We start from the raw sequence: 26,896 nt of genomic DNA, 5'->3' as shown, positions 1-26,896 counted from the left end.
ATGATATGTGTAACAAACATAGTGGTGACTTGGAGTGTGAATGAAGCTTGCTGTTTTGACCTAGATGAGTTTGAGCTTCTCTAAATTGGTGGAGCTGCAAGTGAAGAATACTCATCACACTCCTGAATTGTTTTGTAGATAATGGAAAGTTTTTTGACAAGTTGGGTGGCGAGTTCGTGCAGAATATCTAGTCCCTAACCTGATTTTGTAGCATGGATAGTCCAATTTAAGTTCCTGGTCAATGGTAACCCTCAAAATCTTGATGATTGGGTTTCAGCATTGCCAGCACTTCTAATTATCATGTGGATTTTTTTTCATTCATGGAATGTGAGCGTTGCTGGGTGTCCAGCAAGTACCGCCCATCCCTAGTTGCCCTTGAGAAAATGGTGGTGAGCTGCCGCCTTGAACTGCTGCAGTCCATCTGCTGTGGGTTGACCACAATGCCATCAGGGACAAAATTGCATGAATTTAATGCAGCAACGGTGAAGAAATGGCAATATCTTTTCAAAGTCAGGATAATGAGTGGCTTAAAGGTGCAGGTGCTAGTCTTGTTCTTCTAGATGGAAGTGGCAGTGCGTTTGCAAGATGCTACCTGAGAATCTTTGAAATTCTGCAGTGCATCTTGTAGATAGAAGACACTGCTACTACTGAGTGTTATTAGTGGACGTTTGCGGATGTGGTGCAAATAAAGTGAGCTGCTTTGTCTGGCATGTTGAGCTTGTTGTGTTGTTCAAACTGAATCCATCCAAACAAGTGGGGAGCACTCTATCACATGCTTAATATTGTAGGTGGTGGTCAGTCTTTTGGGAGTCAGGAGGTTAGATAAGATTAGATTAGATTACAGTGTGGAAACAGGCCCTTCGGCCCAACAAGTCCACACCGACCCGCCGAAGCGAAACCCACCCATACCCCTACATTTACCCCTTACCTAACACTACGGGCAATTTAGTATGGCCAATTCACCTGACCCTGCACATCTTTGGACTGTGGGAGGAAACCGGAGCACCCAGAGGAAACCCACGCAGACACGGGAGAACGTGCAAACTCCACACAGTCAGTCGCCTGAGGTGGGAATTGAACCCGGATCTCTGGCGCTGTGAGGCAGCAGTGCTAGCCACCATGCCGCCCACAAATTACTGTTACGCTGCTGCTCCTTTAACAAGAGTATTTTGTTCTTGTTTTTTTTGACACGAGAGGTTGTAAAGGCAGAAGTGTTGAATTGTCTACTTTAACAGTGGCAGGGGAGTGGTTTTATTCTATTTTGGTTTAATTTTAGCAGGCATTCAGAAGTTGCTGCAGTGCAGAAAGGTTCCAAGCTTCAGCAGATGGTTCCTGATTGTCTTGCTCTCTGAAATCTCTTTCGGAACTGTTTCCTCCTGTGTTGAATTTACCTCTTGCCAAGGCATGTGTTCATGGGATGTTACAGGAGTTGGAACAGCTCCTTAGTTAAGTTGCTATATTGAATCGGTTGGGTTTTCAAATAGTTATTGCTCTAAATTCTCTTTTCTTTTGTTTGTGTTTCAACTGTAGTGTTTAAGTAAATTCTGTTTGCTTCAAGTGGTTTGACCAGCTGCATCACTCTTGGAATATCCACTTCACGTCTGCCTTTAAAATAAGAGAAGTTAGTGTCTGGGCTACCTTCTTAAAATATTTTGCGGGGATCTAACCTGGCCTGTAACATATTGGGGGCTCTTGTCAGGATTGATTTGAAAGTTCCAATTTGGGAATGCGGTTGTTGGATTCAAAGGCGGCAAATGGTAGATGTTCATGTCTTTTGTTCCGGGTGTTGAATTCAGTTGGTTTAAACAGCACTCAGGCTCTTTCAATCACTTAGAGCTTTTTGGAGCTTGAAGAAGTGACTTTGGGGGCTTTACAAAAGGTGAACAAAACAAAGCTGCTGGAATTGGCAGACAAGCTGGTGTTGGAGTTGCCTTCATCTATGAGAAAAAGAGAGATAATTTAGCGATAGCTCCGCATTTAGATTTGCTAGAAATGCCATTAGAATCTTTTGGAAATGGCTAAAATTGAATTGAAAATGAAGCAGCTTGCATTATAGGGAAAAGAAAGAGAAAATGGAGTGAAACAGTTTTGAATTATGATTACAAGCAGTAGATAGAGAATAAGAACGAATCACCCAGACAGAGCAAAAACAAAAGGACAGAATCGCTTTAGCAGAACAAAAAGAAACGGAGAGGAATGCCATAGCAGAATAAAAAGAGAAAGAAAGAGAGCTTGAATTTCATAAATTGGCACATAGACAGGAAAGTTGGCTTAAAAGGATGGAGGTGAAGATAGAAGGTAGGCTTAGTGAGGAAGATAGTGAGGATGAGCCAACCCATCGTAGCCAAAGACCTGGTGGGGGTCTGTTTAAACAAATCCAAACATTGCCTAAATTTAATAAGAATAATGTGGAAGCCTTTTTCATCTCTTTTGAGAAGGTGACCAAACACATGCACTTGCCAGTTGTCACGTTGGTTTTGTTGATCCACGCAAAACTTGTAGGTAGAGCCTGTGAGGTACTTGTATCACCATCAGAGGAGATATCTGAGCAGTATGAGGAGATGAAGAAACAAATCTTAAGTTCATATGAGCATGTACCAGAAGCCTAAAGACAATGTTTCAGGAATCAAAGGAGGGGTCCTGGTCAAACATACTTTGTTTGATCCTTTCAAACTGAATGTATTTTTGATGGGTGGATAGGGCATTAAAAATAGAGCAAATATTGGACACTCTTAGGGAGACGATTATTTTGAGGAGTTCAAAAATTCACTTCCTGAAATAGTGAAAACTCATGGAAGAGCAGAGAATTAAAATAGCAGCCGAAATGGCTGATGACTATGAGTTGGTTCATAAATCAAAGTTTGGCTTCCAAAATCAATTTCAATTCATGAGAGATAGAAATTGGGGAAAAGAGAAATCCTCACATGATAAAAGAAAAGGAGATCTTGGTGAAGATCATAAAAGTAAGTTACCACAAGATAAAAAGGAAACCCTTGAAGGGGAAAGAAGTTGAAAAGCCCCAGTAATTTCACTGCAATAAAGTAGGCCACATGTATTTTCCTAACCCATCAGATAGGCAGATGTACGAAAACAGGATAAGCCAGTGAATTTTGTTGAAGTGGTGAGGGAAAGCACAATAGAAACTAAAATGCTACACCAGAATGTACAACCTGGTTGGAAGTTGATTAAGGAGGAGGTACCAGGTGGTCTTAAACCATTTACTTGCGAAGGTAAGATTTACTCACATAGGCCAGGAGCAGCAGGTAAAGAAGTTACAATATTAAGAGATCATGTCAATCTTTGATGTTAAGAGATGAGATATGTAACTTAGAGATTGAATGTGGAATTCACAGTAAGATTAGAAGTGCTCAGTTATGTAGAGTGAGGTTGAAGTGTCCAGTGAAATGGTATGAGTACTGGAGAAACTCTTGGCTCCAGGATTACAATTTGTCCTTGCTAATGATATAGCTGGGTCACATGTCGGAGTGCTGCCTCCTGTGGTTGAAAAGCCAGTGGAAAATCAGACCACTGAAGATTTATGGGAAGCATATCCTGAGATTTTTCTTGACCGTGTGGTAATAAGGTCACAAAATCACCAATTGAAACAGGATAAATCAAAGAATACAGATAAATAAGTTGAATTAGAATTATCAGATACCATATTTGATCAAATTTTGGGACAATACAGGAACAGGTGAAGGACAGATTGGATATTTTTAGCTCAGAAACTAACTGAGTTACAACAGAAAGATGAAATATTGAAGCAATTTGTGGGCGGCATGATGGCACAGTGGTTAGCACTGCTGCCTCACAGCGCCAGAGACCCGGGTTCAATTCCCGCCTCAGGCGACTGACTGTGTGGAGTTTGCACGTTCTCCCCGTGTCTGCGTGGGTTTCCTCCGGGTGCTCCGGTTTCCTCCCACAGTCCAAAGATGTGCAGGTCAGGTGAATTGGCCATGCTAAATTGCCCGTAGTGTTTGGTAAGGGGTAAATGTAGGGGTATGGGTGGGTTGCGCTTCGGCGGGGCGGTGTGGACTTGTTGGGCCGAAGGGCCTGTTTCCACACTGTAAGTAATCTAATCTAATCTAATCTAATCTAAACGTTCTCCCCGTGTCTGCGTGGGTTTCCTCCGGGTGCTCCGGTTTCCTCCCACAGTCCAAAGATGTGCAGGTCAGGTGAATTTGCCACGCTAAATCGCCCGTAGAGTTAGGTAAGGGATTAAATGTAGGGGTATGGGTGGGTTGCGCTTCGGCGGGGCGGTGTGGACTTGTTGGGCCGAAGGGCCTGTTTCCACACTGTAATGTAATGTAATCTAAATCAATTATATCAAAAAGTGTACACTGAAGAAGAATCTGCATGTATCCCTGAGTCCAACTATCTTAAAACAGATGTCTTAATGAGGAAATGGAGTCCATCACATATTCAGGCAGATGAGAAATGGGCAGAAGTTCATCAAGTTGGATTGCCAGTGGGTTAAAGAAAGGAGGCCTTGCGGGTAGTACATGAACTACCAGTGGGAGGTAACTTAGGGGTAAGAAAAACTCAAGCTAAAATACAAAAACATTTTTACTGGCCTGGACTGCATAAGCATGTAGTTGAATTTTGCCAGACATGTTGTATATGTCAGGTAATGGGAAAACTGCAGGCATTAATAAAACTTGCACCTTTAATACCCATTCCTACATTTGAGGAACCATTTACAAGAGTCTTAATTGTTTGCATAGGACTCCTATCTAAAACAAAAAGTGAAAATCAGTATTTGTTGACAATAATGAATGTGTACAGTAGATTTCCAGAGGCCGTTCCATTTCGCAATATTATAGCTAAAAGGATTGTAGAAGTTACTCAAAATTTTAACTAGATATGGACTACCCATAGAGGTACAGTTAGATCAAGCGTCAAGCTATACCTCAAAATTATTCAGGGAAGTTATGGACAGTTTAGGACTAAAACAGTTCAAATCCATGACATACCTTCCAGAAATGCAGAGAGTGCTAGAAAGGCAGCATCAGGCATTAAAGACCATGTTGAAGGCTTATAGTCTAGACAATCTGGATGATTGGGATAAAAGAATTCTATTTGTACTTTTTGCCATGAGAAATGCACCAAATGAATCAACCAAATTCAATCCATTGAATTATTGTTTGGGTATGAATGATCAAGGAGAAATTTGAGTTAGCATTCAGAGACCACACATTTGGACTATGTCATATTTTAGGGAATGGTTAAATAAAGCAAGGGAGTTGGCTCGACAGCATTTAAAGGTATCATATGATGAAACAGGAGGCAGCCAAGAAACCAAAAAGTGTAATTTTGCTAACTGAGTTAGTGTTAATTTTACTTCCAGTGATAGGTGAACCTTTAAAAGTAAGGTTTAGTGGACCTTATCAAGTCGAAAGATGATTGAATGAAGTGAACGATTTGGTAAGGACTCCAGACAGAAAGAAATCTCACAGAATATGTAATGTGATGTGCTCAAAAGGTATTTTGACAGGAAAGGAAAGCAAAAGGAGAATATGTTACTGTTTACAACACAGTGAAGAACCTAGTTCAGACTATGTCGAACTGGACATTGGTAGAATCCTTACAGTGTGGGAACAGGCCCTTGGGTCCAAAAGGTCCACACCGACCCTCCGAAGAGTGTCCCACCAAAACCCATTCCCCACTACTATACAATTACCCCGACTAATGCACCTAACCTAAACATACCTGCACACTATGGGCAATTTAGCATGGCTAATTTACCTAACAAGCACATCTTTGGGTTGTGGAGGAAACCAGAGCACCCCACACTGCTAATCAACACAGCAATGAACCTGCACAGTTACTCCCTTTGCTGTTTGAATTCATAGCGGGACATTGGAGTGCGTCTGGGAAAATTAACGAACAGTGAAATTCACAACTAATCTTGGAGGAACCAGTTTGGGAGAGGTAACAACACAGAAACATCTAAGTGAATATTTTTAAATGTTGCTTTACAGTGAATAAAGTGGGTTTGTTCTTGACTATATATTTTATTGAGATATGTCTCTGGGTTAAAATTAAAAATTTAAGCCATAAGTATTAAGTTAGCCTGGAGCAGTGTTTTGTAGAGGAATTGGGTTTGGGTTTGGACATTTAAAGAAGAAGAAATGGCCTTTAGAGTGATATGCTCTTCTTGCCGGATGTGGGAGTTTAGGGAGAGTTTAGATGTTACTGAGGATTATATTTGCAATAAATGCCTTTGGTTGTAAATCCTATCAGATCGAATGGATCGGTTGGAGAGACAAAGGCAATGAGGAATTTACAAGAGCAAGGGGGTGGGATGGATGGCAGTTATAGGAAGGGAGAAAAGTTGCAGGTGCAATGCCATAAATAGGTTAACTCCAGGAAAGGTAGGAGAGGTAGGCAGGTAGTGCAGGAGCCTCCTGTGGCTATCCCCATTTGAAACCAGTTTGCTGTTTTGGAAATGTAGGGGGTGATGGATTCTCAGGGGAATGTAGCTCGAACAGCCATGTTTCTGGTATCGAGACTGGCTGTAATGCAATGAGGGTTATGTGGGGTTCCAAGAGATCAATTGTGTTGGAGGACTGTCTAGTCAGAGGCACAGACAGACGTTTCAGCGAAAAATTAGAATGGTGTATTGGCTCCCTGATGCCAGGATCAAGGATGTCTTAGAGAGGGTGCGGAATGTTCTCAAGGGAGAGAGAGACCAGCAGGAGGTCATTGTCCACATTGGAACCAATGACATAGGAAGGGAAGAGGATGAGATTCTGAATGGAGAATTTGGAAAGTTAGGCCAGAATTTAAAAAGGAGGTCCTTGAGAGTAGTAATATCTGGATTACTCCCGGTGCTATGAGCCAGTGAGGGTAGGAATAGGAGGATAGAGCAGATGAATGCATGGCTGAGGAGCTGGTATATGGGAGAAGGATTCACATTTTTGGATTATTGGAATCTCTTCTGGGGTAGAAGTGACCTGTACAAGAAGGATGGATTGCACCTGAATTGGAATATATACTGGCAGGGATTTTTGCTAGAGCTACTCAGGAGGATTTAAACTATTAAAGTGGGGGGTTGGGACCCAGGGAGATAGTGAGGAAAGAGATCAATCTGAGACTGGTACAGTTGAGAAAAGAAGTGAGTCAAACAGTCAGGGCAGGCAGGAACAAAGCAGAGAACAAGTTAGGACTGATAAATTAAACTGCATTTATTTCAATGCAAGAGGCCGAATAGGCAAGACAGATGAACTCAGGAACTTGGGACAGATGAACTTAGGAACATGGGACTGGGATGTCATAGCTATTACAGAAACATGGCTCAGGGATGTACAGGACTGGCAGCTTAATGTTCCAGGATCTAAATGCTACAGGAAGGACAGAAAGGGAGGAAGAAAGTAGGGGGAGTGGCACTTTTGATAGGGGATGGCATTACAGCTGTACTGAGGAAGGATATTCCCGGAAATACTTCCAGGGAAGTTATTTGGGTGGAACTGAGAAATAAGAAAGGGATCACCTTACTGGGATTGTATTTTAGATCCCCTACTAGTCAGAGGGAAATTGAGAAACAAATTTGTAACGAGATCTCAGTTATCTGTAAGAATAATAGGATAGTTATGGTCGGGGATTTTAACTTTCCAAACATAGACTGGGACTGCCACAGTGTTAAAGGTTTAGATGGAGAAGAATTTGTTAAGCATGTACAAGCAAGTTTTCTGATTCAGTACGTGAATGTACCTACTAGAGAAGGTGCAAAACGTGACCTACGTTTGGGAAATAAGGCAGGGTAGGTGACTGAGGTGTCAGGGAGGGAGCACTTTTGGGGCCAGCGACCAAAAGTTTTAAAATAGTGATGGAAAAGGATAGACCAGATTTGTAAAAATGAAGTTCTAAATTGAAGCAAGGCTAATTTTGGCTGTCTTAGGCAAGAACTTTCAAAAGCTGATTGGGGGTAGATGTTCGCAGGTAAAGGCATGGTTGGAAAATGGGAAGCCTTCAGAAATGAGATAGCGAGAGTCCAGAGACGGTATATTCTTGTTAGGGTGACAGGAAAGGCTGGTAGGTATAAGGAATGCTGGATGACTAAAGATATTGAGGGTTTGGTTAAGAAAAACAAGGAGAAAGTTTGGACTGCAGATGCTGGAGATCAGAGCTGAAAAATGTGTTGCTGGAAAAGTGCAGCAGGTCAGGCAGCATCCAAAGAGCAGGAGAATCGATGTTTCGGGCATAAGCCCTTTTCAGGAATTCCTGAAGAAGGGCTTATGCCCGAAATGTCGATTCTCCTGCTCCTTGGATGCTGCCTGACCTGCTGCGCTTTTCCAGCAACACATTTTTCAGCTAAGAAAAACAAGGAAGCATATGTCAAGAATAGGCAAGGTGGATCGAATGAATCCTTAGAAGAGTATAAAGGCAGTGGGAGTATACATAAGAGGGAAATCAGGAGGGCAAAAAGGGGACATGAGATAGCTTTGGCAAATAGAGTTAAGGAGAATCTAAAGGGATTTTATAAATACATTAAGGACAAAAGGGTAACTGGGGAGAGAAAAGAAGCCCTCAAAGATCAGCAAGGCGGCCTTTATGTGGAGCTGCAGGAGGTGGGAGAGATACTAAACGATTATTTTGCATCAGTGTTTACTGTGGAAAAGGACGTGGAAGAAATAAATATATGGAAATAATTGGTGACATCTTGAAAAATGTCCATATTACAAAGGAGCAAGTGCTGGATGTCTTGAAATGCATAAAAGTGGATAAATGTCCAGAACCTGATCAGGTGTGCCCCAGAACTCTGTGGGAAGCAAGGGAAGATGGGCCCCTTGCTGCGATATTTGTATAATCAATAGTCACAGGTGAGGTGCTGGAAGACTGGAGGTTGACTAATATGGTGCCACTGTTTAAGAAGGATGGTAAGTACTAGCCAGGGAACTATAGACCAGTGAGCCTGACATCATGAGACCTCAATTAACATGCAAAACTGCCATGTGGTTAAATACACGATCTCCCAGATTTCCAAAAACAATTTCCAGGTAGATTAGATTAGATTCCCTACAGTGTGGAACCAGGCCGTTCGGTCCAACAAGTCCACACCGACCCTTCGAAGAGTAACTCACCCAGTTCCATTTCTCTCTGACTAATGCACCTAACACTATGGGCAATTTAGCATGGCCAATTCACCTGGCCTGCACATCTTTGGACTGTGGGAGGACACTGGAGCACCCGGAGGAAACACACGCAGACATGTGGAGAATGTGCAAACTCCACACAGATAGTCGGCTGAGGTTGTATTTGAACCTGGGACGCTGGTGAGGCAGCATGCTAACCACTGAGCCACCGTACCACTGTATCAAAATGATTTAACTTATCTCCATAGGGTATAAGCTAATACTTAACTTTGTACAGTACTAATTGCAATAAAAGAACTAATGTTTTGATTTGTTTACATGGTTCTCAAGAGTATGTCATAAGAAATTGCTCGATGTTTGTTTACAAATAATTGTCTGAATCCCGACAGTGCAATTGGAGGGGAAATGTGCATAGTAATTGCTTGGTGTTTTGGCAGAGACCTGCAAGTATATTTCTGTGACAAGCTGTATTTATAAGCACCTTTTTTATTGTCATAGAATGCCCCAAAGTGCTTCATGTTAGAATGATAAAACATAGCCTGAAGCCAAGCAACGTTTATTTGCATTGCTGTGGAATTGTCGGCGCATTTCCCAACCCCTTCCACCGTCGAAGAAAACTGCTCATCGACACAGTATAGTTTTACCTCCTTCATTTTTATTCTGCACCCTGGAGGGATAGAGAACGATCACTCATGTGCACAGAGACATGAGTTCACAGTCTCCTCTGGAACAACAGTTTCTCAATAAACTATATAGTCATTTTACAGGGAGGAGCATCCAGATAAGGCAACATACATATTAATTAAGTGACCGTTACAATCAGCGAGTGTCAATAGTAAAGATTAAGCCATCTTCTGTTACACAATGAATAACTGGCTTACCATAATGAATACTTTTCAACTTGCTAAACTGACCTCACATACTGAGTGTTTCCAATATTGTAAAATCCCTCTACATAATGACTGCTTCTCCACCTTGTCAACCTTTTACCCTTGCCTCCAGCACCTCACTGTAAGTTCTTACCTGATCTGAGTCATGTTCAGCTGAGTTGCTTGTTTCACAAAACTCCGAGTTTAACTCTTTCCATGCCTGCTTATACCCTATACACATTGTCAGAATCACATGACGTTAAGTACAAATGATGAATAGAAAATATTTTAAAGAGTGCCTTAAAGAAGAAAAGCAAATTAGACAGTCTCGAGAGACAATTCTAGAGTTTAGGATTACCATTAGTGAGACGATTGAAATTGAGAATATTCAAAAAGCCAGAATTAGAGGAGTGCAGATATCTCTTATTGGCAGGAGGGGTTTAGAGGGAGTGAGGGGCAAAACCAGCAAGGGATTTGAAAATGAGGATGAGAATTTCAAAAATCAGGTACTAATCTTGTTAGTAGCCAAAGTTTGCTGTTTAAGAATAATGTTATTCCCAGGGTAGCTGTGTCTGTTGGAACCTTTTTAAATCAAGGTTCAGCCTGCAACTGGCCTCCAGGGCTGGCCTCTCAAACCAAAGAAGCTTGTTTTGTCTGTTCTTTTCCTTTTACAGGCTGCTTCAAGGTCTGTAAGTCATTCCCAGCTAGCAATTCCGAGTTCACAGCTTCAAACCAAAATCAATAAAAGAATAGAATAAAAATAATGAAAACTCAGCAAGGGTTCTAACACAGGTTAAACATGGGGCAAGAACATATGCTTACTACCTATCATCACGACCCCTCAGCTGGTGAATTAGTTCTCCTCTATGTTCAGCGCTTAACAGAGGGAGAAAAGGGCACAGTGTACAGTATTTTGGAAACTTCAATCACCATCGGTATGTGATGTGCCTATGTAGCACTGACTAAGTAGGAGAAAGTGAGGACTGTAGAAATTGGAGATCGGAGTCCAGAGTGTGGTGCTGGAAAAGCACACAACAGGCCAGATGTTTCGGGTGTAAGCCGATTCTCCTGCTCCTCGGATGCTGCCTGACCTGCTGTGCTTTTCCAGCGCCACATCCACTGACTGAGTAGGCCAAATCTTGAAAGACATAGCTAGACTAGACCTGTGGCATATGGCAAGAGAGCCAACAAGAGGGAAAAAAGTAATTGACCTTGTTCTCACCCATCTGTTTCTTGTATAGTTCTTTGTGGAGACAAACTCATCTTGTGTGTCTCAGTGCATGCCAAATGGTATAGATTTAAAACCAATCTAGCAACTCAAAACTGTGCATCCATGAGGCATAATGCCTCCATTTGTAATTGATGGTCTGACATATCCCACACTCTAGCATCACCATCAAGCCAGTGGATCGACCTTTGCTCAGCGAAGACTGCAGGACAACAGGCAGTAACAGCACAAGGCGTACCTAAAAATGAGGTGTGAAATTGCAGTATAGTACACAAATAGTGGAAGCTGCATGCAGTTGACAGCTAAGTGACCTCACAACCAATGAATCAGACCTAAGTTCTGTGGTTCTACCATGTCTAGTTATGAAGTGTCTTGGATAATTGAATTACCAACAGGATGATACTACAAGTATTCTCATCCTTAACAATGTGGCAGTTCAAAATGAATGCGAAAGACGAGGCTGAAGTATTTGCATCCCATTCTGGTTAGATGCGCCAAGTCAAGGATTTACCTTGTCACCAGCATCAGAGTTTCATTCCCTCTCCTTCCTTGTCAGCCTTCTGCAGGGACCATTTCCTCCGGTATGCCTTGGTCTTCACTCCCAACACAATGCCCCTCCGCCTCATTACACCTTCCACTGCAACCGTAGAAGGTGCAATACCTGTCCATTTACTTCCTCCCTGCTCAGTATTGAAGGGCGCAAACACGCCTTCCAGGTGAAGCAGCACTTTACCTGCATTGCAGTACTGCATTTGTTTCTCACGATGGGGTCTCCTCTACATTGGGGAAACGAAGTGTAGACTGGGTGATGGCTTCACAGAACATTTGCGTTTGGTCTGCAAAACAGACTCTGAACTTCCAGTTGCCTGCCACTTCAACATATCACAGTGTTCCGTGGCCCATATTTCTATCTTTGTCGTGCTGCAGTGCTCTAGCAAAGCTGAGCAGCAGCTCATTTTCTGCTTAAGGATCCTGCAGCTTTCTGGACTCAATATAGAGTTCAATAACTTTAGGGCTTGAGCTGGCCAATGTTCTTACCCAACCCCACACGTCAGGCCTTATATAGTCTGCTATGATACACAACCCATTGTTAGCCACTAATATTCTCCATTAATAGCTATTCACTTTCCGAGCCAGATTGTTAGCTATTCCTTTGTCTGTCCAACGTTTTTCTCTCTTTCCGGGTTCTCTCCCCACCTATTATTTACTCCTTACTGACACTTTCCTAGCTTCCATTAGTTCTGAGGAAGGGGCACTTGACCTGAGACGTTAATTCTGATTTCTCGCTACAGATGCTGTCAGATTTGCTGAGCTTTTCCAGCAAATTCTACTTCTATTTCTGATTTTCCAGCACTCTCGATTCTTTCGCTTTTCTTCAAGTCAAGGATCTATCTTGGTCTTCTCTCAAGGTCTCCAGCATGGTAGTTGCCAGTCTTTAACTTCTAAACCAAAACAAAGAACTGCAGGTGCTGGAGATCTGAAACAAACAAATAAAAATTGCTGGAGCAACTCAACAGGTTTTACAGCATTTCTGAAGAGAAAACAGTTCACATTTAGATTCTGGATCAGTGGTGCTGGAAGAGCACAGCAATTCAGGCAGCATCCGACGAGCAGCAAAATCGACATTTCGGGCAAAAGCCCTTCATCAGGAATAAAGTCTCCTGATCCAGATGAATAAGAACTGTAGCGAAAAGGCAGCTCACATTTCACGAACAATTGCAGATGGGCAAGAAAAACTGGCCCAGCCAGCAATATCTACATCTGTGAAAGAGGAAGTGAGCACTGCAGATGCAGGAGATCACCAGTCTCTGGACTCTGCCATTTCTGCCACCTACAGTCAGACCCCACCAACAGAGATGTATTTCCCTCCCCACACTGCTATTAGCATTCTGCAGACTATTCCGTCCAAAACTCCCTTAATAGGTCCACACTCCCACCAACCCACTCTCCACTCCCAGCACCTTCCTTTTCCACCCCAAGAGGTGTAAAACCTTTGTCCACACCTCCCCCCTCACCTCCATCCAAGGCCCCAAAGGATCTTTTCACATCTGGAAGAGATTTTCCAGCACCTCAACACCTCATCTACTGTGTCCGTTGCTCTCTGTGGTCTCCTTTACATTGGGAAGACAGGACGCCAACTTGTGGAACAGTTCAGAAAAAATCTCCGGGACACATGCACAAAACAACCACACCACCCTGTGGCCAACCACTTCAACTCCCCCTCCCACTTTGCCAAGGACATGCAAGTCCTGGGCTGTCTCCACTGCCAAATCCAAATCTCTGACACCTGAAGGAAGAATGCCTCATTTTCTGTCTCAGTACACTCCAACCACACGGAATCAACATCAATTTCACTAGTTTGCTCGTCTCTCCTCCCCCCACGTTATCCCAGATCCAACCCTCCAACTTGGCATCACACTCTTGAACTATCCCACCTGCCCATCTTCTTTCCCTCCTATCCGCTCCACCCTCCACTCCGACCTTTCACCATCACCCACCGCCTTCATCACCTCCCGCCTTCATCACCCCCCCGCCTTCATCTCCCTATCGCCCTCCAAACTATCTTCCCCCCCCGCTCCACTCCCCCTCCTACTTATCTCTCAGTCCCCTTGGGCTTCCTCACAAACCTGATGAAGGTCTTATGCCCGAAATGTCAACTCTCCTGCTCCTTGGATGTTGCCTGACCTGCTGTGCTTTTCCAGTGCCACACATCTGTGAAAGAGTCCATGTAAGGGCAATCACTCTTACCTCAGCTCATCTCAGGGAGATTCAGCTCTTTTGTCCATGTTTAGATTGATATTGTAGTCGCATCAGGAGATGAATGGTCTTGGTGGTTGATTAGCAGGTTATTGTAAGTGTCACTTGGTAACACTGCTACTGTCTTCCATTGTCATGCTGATGACTGAAAGTAAGCTGCTATGGAATGCTAATTGGCTGAATTAAATTTGTTTTTTTATGCAATCTTCAATGATGGTAGGTCAATGCTAGAATTGGAATAGCTTGTTTTGCACATGGTTAGTTCTGTAGCATATCTTCAGCACCATGGCCTGAATGTTGCTGGGATGATAACCTTGGCTGTCTTTAATGTGGTCACCTGTTTCTTTATCTCATGTGAAACGTGAATTAAATTATCTGAAGACTGGTATTCATGGGATGGGCTTTCTTCTCCATTGGATTGTTGGTGGTCATTTACAAAGTAATCTTTTACTGAAAGAGGGAGAAAAATATATGGAGACGGTTTCCTTTTTAACCAAATACTATCTGCTTCTGAAAAAAATTGAAAGGTAAAAATAGTCATGACCCTTTGTTTTATTGTAAGTAAAGGAGTTAGCTTTATTTGCCAAGCTGACATTTTTGTGTGTCTGTTTTATATTCAAAACTTGAATTAGTGATATTGGAATTACCCGTTTGGCATAAAACCAACCTGCATAGTTGTAAACAATATGAGTTTGATTTTATGGAACATGACCTGCCAATGAAGATTTGCTGCGAATTAAGCATTAATATTTTTGAGTTTTCCAAAGATTGAATGTATATTTAAAAATTTATATGGATGGGTTTGTGGTTACAGAGCCTTCTGGTATCTTTGTGAAAAGCATAACTCGAGGAAGTGCGGTTGAACAGGATGGAAGAATACATATTGGTGACCAGATAATAGCTGTACGTACAATTATTATATGGAGAAATCTTTAGATTTTCCTAAGATACTTAGTAAGCTGCATAAACTCTACTCATCTTGCAATCCTGCTTGATGGCAATATTGGGCAAATCAGATCCCATAATAAAACCTGACTTGATTGATCATAGATTCACTTTTGCGGTTTGTAACTGTGAAGATTAATCCCTGAAAAAAAAAACACATTCACATAAGGCTGCGCCAATGAAACAGAATTTCACCTATTTTCAAATAATATGTTACAAATACTCAAATCCAAGGAATATATAAACCCTAACTCAACTCTTGAATTTTCTGTTTATAGTCAGAGCCTTCAGTTTAACTCATCCATACTGACCAGATATCCTAGATAAATCTAGTCTCGTTTGCCAGCATTAGGCCCATATACTTCTTAAACACTTCCTATTCATGTGCCCATCCAGATGCCTTTTAAATGTTGAAATTGTACCAGCCTCCTCCACTTCCTCAGGCAGCTCATTCCATGTATGCACCACCCTCTGTGTGGAAAAAGTTGCCCCTTAAGGTTCCTTTCATCTCTTTCCTCTCTCACCTTAAACCTATGCCCTCTAGTTTTGGACTCCCCTATCCCGGGGAAAAGATCTTGTCTATTTCCCCTGTCCATGCTCCTTATAATTTTATAAACCTCTATAAGGTCACCCTTCCGCTTCCAACTCTCCAGTGGAAGTAGCCCAAGCCTATTCAGCCTCTCCCTATAGCTCAAACCCTCCAACCTGGGAACATCCGTGTAAATCATTTCAGAACCCTTTCAAGTTTCACAACATCCTTTCTATAGCAGGAAGACCAACATTACACGCAGTATTCCAAAAGTGGCCAAACTGATGCCTTATACAGCTGCAACATAAACTCCAAATATTATACTCAATGGATTGACCAGTGAAGGCTAGTATACCTAATGCCTTCTTCACTGACCTTTCTATCTGGGACTCCACTTTCAAGGAATTATGAACCTGCACTCCAAGGTCTTTTCGTTCAGCAACATTCTGTATCTAAATGGCTAGTTCTCCCTGTATTCCCTGATCTAACTTTACTCACCAGACTACCATGAGGAACCGCGTTGAATGCCTTACTGAACTCTATAGATAACGTCCATCACTCTGCCCTCATCAATCCTCTTTGTTACCTCTTCAAAAAGCTCAATCAAGTTTATCTGATTGTCCAGTTTTCTGGGATTGCTGAATTGGTTTTATGTTTGCTTTTCAGTTCTTGCAACTTAAAAACTTCTTTTGAAATTTTCACAGTTTAGAGGTTTCACTCATTTAAAAACCTTTCTGCCAAGGTAGTTGGCCCTCTTGAATTGAAAGCCCGATTCTCCTGCTAGGAGGAAACTGTTCTCACTTTTGAGTGGAACTCCAAATTATTCTGAACTGAAGTTAAAAGCTAAACTATTGACCTTTGTCCTTTTTTTTCTTCTCTGTTATTATCTCCATCGTCCTGCTAGACATTTCACTGGATCACATGCCTTGGAAATGAAATACTTGAGTCACTCTTCCAACTGACTTACCAACCTTTTGAAAAAGCAACAATATCTACAAAATGGAGGTCACACTCTGCCTCTATTTTGAAATTCCAAGTTCTAAAACGGTTATGCACATTTATCATAGTGAGAAAGTGATCTAATTTTTTTAACTGATGCTCAGCCAAGTGGAATAACTATATCTTATTTTAATCTAAAACTGCATTGTTTAAATTTATAAAATATGTATAGAATCCCTACAGTGTGGAAACAGGCCATTTGGCCCAACAAGTCCACACCGAAACTCCAAAGAGTACTCTACCCAGACCCAATCCCTACCTTATTACTCTACATTTACCATGACTGTTGCACCTAACCTACACATCCCTGAACACTGAGCAAATAACATGGCCAATACACATCTTTGGACTGTGGGAGGAAACTGGAGCACCCAGAAGAAACCCACACAGACACCAGGAGAATGTGCAAACCACTTAGCCAGTTGTACAAGGCTGGAATTGAACCTGGGTCCGTGACGCTGTGAGGCAGCAGTGCTAACCACTGAGCCACTCTGCCGCCTGTGTTCAAGCATTCTGAACAAATAATATCATTATTTTAGAAAAGGAAGTAAATATGTACTTTTCATGTCTAAACTGTAACTGTCATCTAATGTGTGATCAGAATATATGGACAATTTTTGGCAGTACACTTTTCATGTCATGACAGCTGATGCAATTAACTTGATCTATGATTCTATGCAATTTGAAATCTATAAGTAAAACAAAAATAGAATCTCTGAACAGCCAGATCAGCCAGCCCACCCACCCATTCTTTTTTTGTGAGACTACAATTTTGTTATAATAGATGATTTTAGTTATAATTTGGGCAATGTAGTCTAAATCTGTTTCCATTCTAGGTGGACGGAACAAATATTCAAAGTTTCACTAATCAACAAGCCGTGGAAATGTTGCGTCACACTGGCCAAACTGTGTGTCTTATTTTAATGAGGAAGGTACACGAAGCAGGAACTTTGACACAGCCTGACTGCAAAGATGAAGTAAAATCTGAGAAGTGTAGAGATGTCCTCACAATGGATAATAAACATGCTTCAGGTACATTAGTTCCTGCCTGCGTTATGAATTTGACTTGCAGTTGTTACCAGTGCTTTAAATTATATTTGTGTTCTAGAAATGTTTAGAAAGTAGATAATTTGGTTAAAGTCGTGTTTGTCATAAGGTAGCTGAAGGGCCAGAAACAGGTTCTTATTTTAAATATCTTTAGAAAAATGCATAGAGGAAACCTTTAAGATAGATGAAAGAACTTAAGTGTAAGTAAATGTATGTTAAAGCAAAATACCGATGAGAGTTGACTTTGCAGTAACCCAGTCTTTTTGAGGAATGAAAATTGAATGTTGCCAGTTTGATTGTTAGTCTTGGGGGTTTTTATGTATTATGGGAACTTGTGATTTTAAACGTAGGCAAATTATTTGTCTCCTTTTATGTTAATGATTGAAGACTCATCAGCTTTGGTGAATAGGAATTCAAATACTTCACCTGTTGCGGAGCAAGGAATTGAAGCTGAAAGTGACACTGGGTTCACAGCAGGTACAGATTATCCTATGTGAACGCATCACTTGGCGAGTTATTGTCAGGTACTTGCTTAACCTATAGCATGACTTGGAGATTGTAATTGGAAACCTTTTGGTGTCTATGTCAGCAATCAATATGTGGTATGTATAGCTTCACATGACAATGCAGAGTAGTAACCACTCTAAAATAGGTAGAGCTTCCACCCTGCACCCAGATATTTGTGTAAATTAGTGGACTTGGCCTTGAATCAAAATTCCTTAACTGAACATGGCACCTGCTCTTTTTTGCGGTGGGGGGAGGGTTGCATTATGCAGAGTGGCTGCCTCATGTCCGAGTTTGGTGATCCAGGTGTGTGGAACCAATGTACATAAAATTACACCTGTGAAGAGCTGATCTGAACTTCATGGATTCATTTGGCTAGCTAGAGTATCCTCTTGAATAGTTAAGGTTCAGCGTTAGATATGGTCATGGGACACCTTTGGGACAAGTCAATTGTTCTTTGAGAGACGTAAGGTGTTGTTTCAGTGGTGAAGGTTGGAGTGGATCAGGGTACATGGGGGCATACGGTCGACATAGATAATGTATGGGGAAGTAGGGGTTAGGTTTTTACATTTCCAATTCAAGACCAATAATTCAGATCTGAGTGTTTAAGTTCAAGAGTAAATTCTGATGTCATCTGAAATTGAGCTTGTAAGATGTCATGTCAGTCTTTTTCATTATTGACCTGATCATTTCAGTTTTATAATGTTGAACTTCTGATTTTTTAACTTAAGGAATCATTCATTTTATCTTTGAAACTGGTCTATACTATTTACTGTTGCACATTGTGGTAGGCAAGAGAAGAAACATGTTTGGTAGATAAGTTTTACAAGTTGAAGAATTTTTGAATCTAGTGACTGAAATGCTCAATATTTATAGAAAGAGATAGCAAATGAATTATACATTCTTCCAAAATGTTATGTTATGAGAAGGTTTTTTTTATAATATTCAATATTACAAATCTTAAGTGAAATAAAATTTGTTTTATAAATCCTTCTTCACTCCAGGCTTTCAGCTAAACTCGTCAGAAGAGGAAAGACTTTGTGTTAAATGGCAGGAGATTCTTGGAGCTAACTCTGAAATTGTGGTATGCAAATGAAAAATGTACCTGTTGCAATTCAGTTAAGAATTTCTGGGCATGGCCAGCTTATATATAATAATTTACTGTCAAATACCACAAAGTATTTTCAGAGAGGTCCTTTTCAGGTGTACTATAATACTGATCAATCAATTTTCTTTGGAGCCATTTGATGTAATTATTTTTGCAGCAGTGACATGAAATAAGCTCTTAGTGAATTGGCTGATGATTTTTCACCCACTTTATTTTTCATTGATTTGAAAAATATTGCCAAGGTTTTTGCCAAGTATAAAAGAAACTGGAAAATAAGTCCTCAAAATGGGCCACGGAGAGATGGGGAGAGTGGCATGGTTGTTTGGGAGGGTAAAAAAGGTGAAGGGATATGTAGGTGTGGTGGAATAGGTTGGAATGGAGGATATGAGCAGTGTGGTGATGCAGAGGTTTGACTTTGAATGTATAGGGGTCATAAATTAGAATGGGTTGCCATGGATGGGGTACAAAGGGTATGTGGGTGAGAGGGAGGGGAAAAATGGGGCCTATTTTGTTTTCAGTTTTTTGTTAAACAGCTGGGAGTGTGTTAACACTGAGGCTGACTTTTCATACAGACTGTCTTTGCATCCAGCAACCCTTGTGATCAGACACACTGGAAAACTTGTTTGCTAATTCCCTCCAAGCCTGTTATTTTTTTGTGGGAATAAACCAATTTCAGTCCCATTGACTTTAGTCCCCACTACATGCTCCCTTCATCAGTCAACAGCTCTATCATTTTCTCTGGTGACTGTGTTAGGTTGAACCAGACTCTGAATAGTGTCCTACTTGTCTCTGAATTATGACTCTGATATGACATTCTGGTCACTTTTTTTCTTGTATTATCCAGTTGCCTGTACCCAGCTCTATAGTATCATGCATCTCTATTCCTGCCACACTCATCATCAGTTGAAACCCTCATTATTGCTTCCATTATCTAAATTTGACTATTACAGTACTCTTCTGGTTTGCCTCCTATCTTCTGTCCTTCATAAAGTTTAACTGATCCAAAGTTCTATTATATATTTTAACTTGCACCATGACCCTTTCACCCATTGCACTGTGCTTATTGTCCTAAGTTGACTGCCAGTCTGGCAACACCTTAATTTTAAAAAACTCAATCTGTGCTACTCTAAATGTGGTCTCTTGTATATCCTGTAGTTCAGTCCCTCTACCATAGACATCATGCCTTCAGCTGCCTGAGTCCTAGTCTTGCGTTCTCCCGTGCAATCTTGATGTCCTTTTAACATTTTTTTAAAAACCTACCTTTTTAAATTGCTTTTTAAAATTCTGTATTGTAGCACTTCTTTATGTGGCTCACCATTAAATTTTGGTTGATAACAAAAGAAGACAGCGAGTGGTCGTGGATGGAAAGTATTCCGCCTGGAGGTCGGTGACCAGTGGTGTCCCGCAGGGATCTAATCTTGGGCCTCTACTGTTTGTAGTTTTCATAAATGACTTGGATGAAGAAGTGGAAGGGTGGGTTTATAAGTTTGCCGATGACGCAAAGGTCAGTGGTGTTGTAGATAGTATCGAGGGCTGTTGCAGGTTACAACAACACATTGACAAGATAAAGAACAAAGAAAATTTACAGCCCAGGAACAAGCCCTTCTGCCCTCCAAGCCTGAGCCGATCCAAATGTACTGTCTAAACCTGTCGGTCAGTTCCTAAGTATCTATTCCTCTGCTCCCAACCTACTCATGCATCAGTCCGGTCGCATCTTAAGTGAATCTACCGTGCCTGCCTCTACCACCTCTGCTGGCAACGCATTCCAGACGTCCACCACCCTCTGTGTGAAGTACTTGCCCTGTGTATCCCCCTTAAACATTCCAATTCTCACCTTGAAAGTGTGACCTCTCGTTATGGAATCCTTCACCCTGGGGAAAAAGCTTATCTCTATCCACCCTCTCTATACCCTTCATGATTTTGTAAACCTCAATCAGGTCCACCCTCAATCTCCTTTTTTCTAATGAAAATAAAGCTAACCTACTCAACCTCTCTTCATAGCTAGCACCTTCCATACCAGGCAACCTCCTTGTAAACCTTCTCTGCAGCCTGTCCAAAGCATCCACATCCTTTTGGTAATGTGGCGACCAGAACTGTATACAGTATTCCAAATGCGGCCGAACCAACGTCCTGTACAATTTTAACATGACTTGCCAGCTCTTATACTCAATACCCCGTCCAATGAAGGCAAGCATACTAAATGCCTTCTTGACCACTCTATCCACCTGTGCAGCAACCTTCAGGATATAATGGCCCTGCACTCCCAGATCTCTCTTCCCATCAACTTTTCCCAAGGCACTTCCGTTCATTGTATAATTCACTATAGAATTAGTCTTGCCTTAATGCATGACCTCACATTTGTCTGGATTGAAAGCCATCTGCCACTTTTCCGCCCAACTCTCCAGTCTATCTATATCCTCCTGTATTCTTTGACAGTCCCTTATGCTTTCTGCTACTCCACCAACCTTCGTGTCATCTGCAAACTTGCTGATCATACCAAAAGTGCCCTCTTCCGGATCATTTATGTATATTACAAACAACAGTGGCCCCAACACTGACCCCTACGGAACATCACTGGTCACCTTTCTCCATTTCGAGAAACTCTCTTCAACTACTACTCTCTGTCTCCTGTTGTTCAACCAGTTCTTTATCTGTCTGGCTAAAACACCCTGCACACCATGTGACTTCACTTTCTCCATTAGTCTACCATTATCAAACACCTTGCTAAAGTCCATGTATATGACATCAACAGCCCTTCCTTCATCTATCAACTTGGTCACTTACTCGAAGAACTCTATTAAATTGGTAAGGCATGATCTCGCCCGCACAAAACCATGTTGCCTATCACTGATAAGCCCATTCTTTTCTAAATATAAATAGATCCTATCCCTCAGTACCCTCCCCAGCAACTTTCCCACCACCAACGTCAGGCTTCCTGGTCTGTAGTTACCCGGAATATCCCTACTACCCTTCTTGTACAGGGGGACAACATGAGCAACCTTCCAGTCCTCTGGCACCTCACCTGTATTTAAGGATGTCATAAAGATATTTGTCAGGGCCCCAGGTATTTCCTCTCTCGCCTCCCTCAGCAACCTGGGATAGATCCCATCCGGTCCTGGGGATTTGTCCACCTTAATAACCTCTAGCCTACCCAACAGATCTTCCCTACTTATGCCAACGTGATCCAGACTAATCAAACTTCTATCTCTAACCTCAAGATCATGTTCCTCTCCACAGTGAACACTGATGCAAAGTAATCATTCTCTCAGGTTCGACACACAGCATTCCTTCATTATCCTTTAGTGGTCCAATCCTTTCTCTAGTTATCTGCCTGCTTCTTATATAAGAATAAAATGCTTTGGGATTCTTCTTAATTCTGCTTGCTAAAGCTACTTCATGACCCTTTTAGCCCGCTTAATTCCTCGTTTAAGACTTGTTCTGCTCTTCCGATATTCCTCCAGGGCCTGTTCTGTTCTTAGCTGCCTAGACCTTATGTATGCTTCTCTTTTCCTTTGGCTAGTCGTACAATTTCTCCTGTCGTCCACAGTTCACGAATCTCGCCCTTTCTATCCTTTGCCTTCATCGGGACATGCCTATCCTGCACTATCTTTAATCTACCTTTCAAAGTGTCCCATATCTCAAATGTGGACTTCCCTTCAAATAGCTGTGTCCAATCCACATTTCTGTGCTCCTGCCTAATTTTGATATAATTGGCCTTGGCCCAGTTTAGTACTCTTCCCTTAGGACTATTCTCATCTTTATCTATGAGTATTCTAAAACTTACAGAATTGTGGTTCCCAAAGAAATCCCCCACTGCAACTTCTACTACCTGTCCTGGCTCGTTCCCCAGTACCATGTCCAATATGACCCCTTCCCTCATTGGACTATTGACATACTGCTCTAGAAAACTCTCCGGGACGCTTCTTACAAATTCTACCCCATCCAGACCTCTGACGCTAAGTGTATCCCAGTCAATGTTGGGAAAATTAAAATCTCCCATCACCACTACCCTGTTGCCTCTACATCTTTACATAAACCAAATCATCCGCCGACATTTCCGCCACCTTCAAAAAGACCCCACCACCAGGGATATATTTCCCTCCCCACCCCTTTCCGCCTTCCGCAAAGACCATTCCCTCCTGACCACCTGGTCAGGTCCATGCCCCCCTACGACCCACCCTCCCATCCTGGCACTTTCCCCTGCCACCGCAGGAACTGGAAAACCTGCGCCCACACCTCCTCCCTCACCTCTATCCAAGGCCCTAAAGGAGCCTTCCACATCCATCAAAGTTTTACCTGCACATCCACCAATATCATTTATTGTGTATCCGTTGCTCCCGATGCAGTCTCCTCTACATTGGGGAGACTGGGCGCCTCCTAGCAGAGTGCTTTAGGGAGCATCTCCGAGACACCCGCACCAATCAACCAAACCGCCCCGTGGCCCAACATTTCAACTCCCCCTCTGTTTTAAAAAATTCTCAAGGTCAGGTTCGCAGGAGAGTAGTCTGACACAGAACAAACGACCAAGAGGCGAGTCTGCTAGAATATGAGCATTTTATTCCCCGCAGCGTCGCCACAACCAGGTCTCATACTTACAACGGGTCTGGCTTATACTCACTCTACATGTTACCGGAACTGGGAGCCGTCAGTTTTCGTAGAGCGGTTGCCAACAACCCACGCTCGGCGGTTAAACGTAACCCCGGAGCAGACTCACCGAACTGGAGACTTTTCCAGCTGATATACTCTTTTCCAGATATAAACATTCATGTGAACAGCAGAGCAAGGCTAAAAAACACATTCCATTCTGGTTACATACAGATAAGAAGATTCACACGGGGAGGTGTGTAATAAGATTCACACGGGACTAAGCAACACCTCCATTCCGGTTAGATTCACACATGTATTGGGACATAATTTTTAACCGTTTCACCACACCCTCCCACTCTGCCGAGGACATGGAGGTCCTGGGCCTCCTTCACCGCCGCTCCCTCACCTCCAGACGCCTGGAGGAAGAACGCCTCATCTTCCGCCTCGGAACACTTCAACCCCAGGGCATCAATGTGGACTTCAACAGCTTCCTCATTTCCCCTTCCCCCTTTTCACCCTAGTTTGAAACTTCCAGCTCCGCACTGTCCCCTTGACTTGTCCGGACTTGTCCAACCTGCCTAGCTCCTTTTCCACCTATCCACTCCACCCTCTCCTCCCTGACCTATCACCTTCATCTCCTCCCCCACTCACCCATTGTACTCTATGCTACTCTCTCCCCACCCCCACCCTCCCCTAGCTTATCTCTCCATGCTTCAGGCTCTCTGCCTTTATTCCTGATGAAGGGCTTTTGCCCGAAACGTCGATTTCGCTGTTCGTTGGATGCTGCCTGAATTGCTGTGCTCTTCCAGCACCACTGATCCAGAATCTGGTTTCCAGCATCTGCAGTCATTGTTTTTACCTCGTTGATTTTAACCCTACTGCAAATCCTCTTGCAAGGATGCTTGCCTTGAAGAAGTTTTCCTCCTCTCTCTACAAGAATCTCAGGGAGTCCCTCTCCCACTGCAACTCCCAGGTCATTTCCTCTGCCCTGAAGCTCTTCAACCATGTCGTGAAACAAACTCGGTACCACAGCCACATTTGCTTCCTCAGTGCATGCCTTCGTAACCAACTCATCCCACATGGACTCCGGACCACCTTTAAACCAGCAGAGTTCGGACCCGAGCAGGACAAACAGAACAGACTACAGGTTCAAAAAGACCAGCAACAGTTCTCCTTCAAGATCCTCCGCTCCACGCTTGCAGCAATGCGCCGGCACCTAACCTCTCTACAGTCTGCCCTGCCTCAGCTGAGGGCCACACTCTCTCAGAATTGTGGCCCACTCTGTACAACATCCTCAGGAGAATTCATAGTCTCAACAAACAGTATTTCAATTCCATTTCAAACATCAAAAACTGTAAGTACAACAAACTTTTATCCACCCACCTCCATAACCGGCGCTCCTCAAACATTCTAGAAGATTCCCCTGGCCTCGGAAACGCCATTAGCCATGTGGCTGATGCAGCTACCACCCCCATGCTGATTGATGATGTCACTTCCGCCCCCATCATGGCCACTCCCACAGCCACTTCCAGCCCTCACATCATTGCCGATGCCACACGCTCAGTGACTTCCACCACCCCTACTGCCGTGTCTGCCACCACTTCCGTCCCCACCAGCGCCACTCACCTGCATTCTGCTGACACGCCCCCCACAGACTCCACTGTCACTATCCCCACCCCCCAGAACCCCGAGGGGAACACTACCCCTCCTCATGCCTCCACCCCCATTCCCCCCACCATCACACCCACTCCAGGTACTGGCTCCGACCCCACTCCCAGCTTCACACCCACACCAGATCCCGGCTCCCAGCCCTGCCGAGTTTTCACCATCCCTCCAGATCTCCCACTCACTGAGGACGTACGATCAGTCCTCAGCAAAGGACTCACCTTCATCCCCCTCCGTCCACGCATCAATGAATTTAATACACGCCATGACATCGAACACTTCTTCCGTCACCTCCGCCTCCGAGCTTACTTTCACAATCAGGACTCCCGCCCACCTTCCGAGGACCCCTTCGCCCACCTCCAACACACTGCATGCACCTGGACACCCCGCGCTGGCCTATTACCTGCCCTCGACCTCTTCATTTCCAACTGCTGCCGGGACATTAACCGCCTCAACCTGTCGACCCCCCCCCACTCCAACCTTTCACCCTCACAACGTGCAGCCCTCCAATCCATCTGCTCTAATCCCAACCTCACCATTAAGCCAGCGGATAAAGGGAGCGCAGTGGTAGTCTGGCGCACTGACCTCTACATCGCTGAAGCCAAATGCCAACTCGAGGACACCTCTTCCTACTGCCCCCTCGACCATGACCCCACCCCCCATCACCAAATCATCATCTCCCAGACCATTCAGAACCTCATCACCTCAGGAGATCTCCCACCCACAGCTTCCAACCTCATAGTCCGGGAACCCCGCACTGCCCGGTTCTACCTCCTTCCCAAGATCCACAAGTCTGACCACCCTGGCCGACCCATCTCTCAGCATGCTCCTGCCCCACTGAACTCATCTCTACCTACCTCGACACTGTCCTATCTCCCGTAGTCCAGGAACTCCCCACATACGTTCGAGACACCACCCACGCCCTCCACCTCCTCCAAGACTTCCGTTTCCCCGGCCCCCAACGCCTCATCTTCACCATGGATATCCAATCCCTCTACATCTCCATCCGCCATGACCAGGGCCTCCAAGCCCTCCGCTTTTTCCTCTCCAGACGTTCCCAACAGTACCCTTCCACCGACACTCTCATTCGTTTGGCTGAACTGGTCCTCACCCTTAACAATTTCTCCTTTGAATCCTCCCACTTCCTCCAGACCAAAGGGGTAGCCATGGGCTCACATATGGGCTCCAGCTATGCCTGTCTCTTTGTTGGCTACGTAGAACAGTTGATCTTGCATAATTACACCGGCACCACTCCCCACCTCTTCCTCCGCTATATTGATGACTGCATTGGCGCCCACCTCGTGCTCCCGCAAGGAGGTTGAGCAATTCATCAACTTCACCAACACATTCCACCCTGACCTTAAATTTAGCTGGACCATCTCTGACACCTCCCTCCCCTTCCTGGACCTCTCCATCTCCATTAGTGACGACCGACTTGACACTGACATTTTTTACAAACCCACCGACTCCCACAGCTACCTGGATTACACCTCTTCCCATCCTATCTCTTACAAAAATGCCATCCCGTATTCCCAATTCCTCCGCCTCCGCCGTATCTGCTCC

At 43.4% G+C, this 26,896-nt stretch overlaps 1 protein-coding gene across 19 annotated transcripts in view; it reads left to right on the top strand.

Annotated features, from left to right (window-relative positions):
• The window catches only part of mpdz (multiple PDZ domain crumbs cell polarity complex component), a 368,137-nt gene that overhangs the window by 110,084 nt on the left and 231,157 nt on the right, over positions 1-26,896 (top strand). For 18 of the 19 annotated variants that reach the window (XM_087996875.1, XM_087996857.1, XM_087996823.1 and 15 more), the window contains exons 11-14: positions 14,764-14,852; positions 17,259-17,454; positions 17,857-17,946; positions 18,978-19,057. In XM_087996875.1, the coding sequence (XP_087853001.1) occupies positions 14,764-14,852; positions 17,259-17,454; positions 17,857-17,946; positions 18,978-19,057 (455 nt within the window). The remainder of the gene's footprint in view (positions 1-14,763; positions 14,853-17,258; positions 17,455-17,856; positions 17,947-18,977; positions 19,058-26,896) is intronic. The other variant, XM_087996853.1, reaches the window with a different exon arrangement.

This window comes from Chiloscyllium plagiosum, unplaced genomic scaffold (assembly GCF_037043375.1).
Source record: "Chiloscyllium plagiosum isolate Xiang-an unplaced genomic scaffold, Cpla_swu_hap1 HiC_scaffold_2, whole genome shotgun sequence".
In the NCBI taxonomy this organism is placed as follows: domain Eukaryota; kingdom Metazoa; phylum Chordata; class Chondrichthyes; order Orectolobiformes; family Hemiscylliidae; genus Chiloscyllium; species Chiloscyllium plagiosum.
Note: the sequence above shows the minus strand (reverse complement) of the source record. Positions and strands in the feature narration are given on the sequence as shown.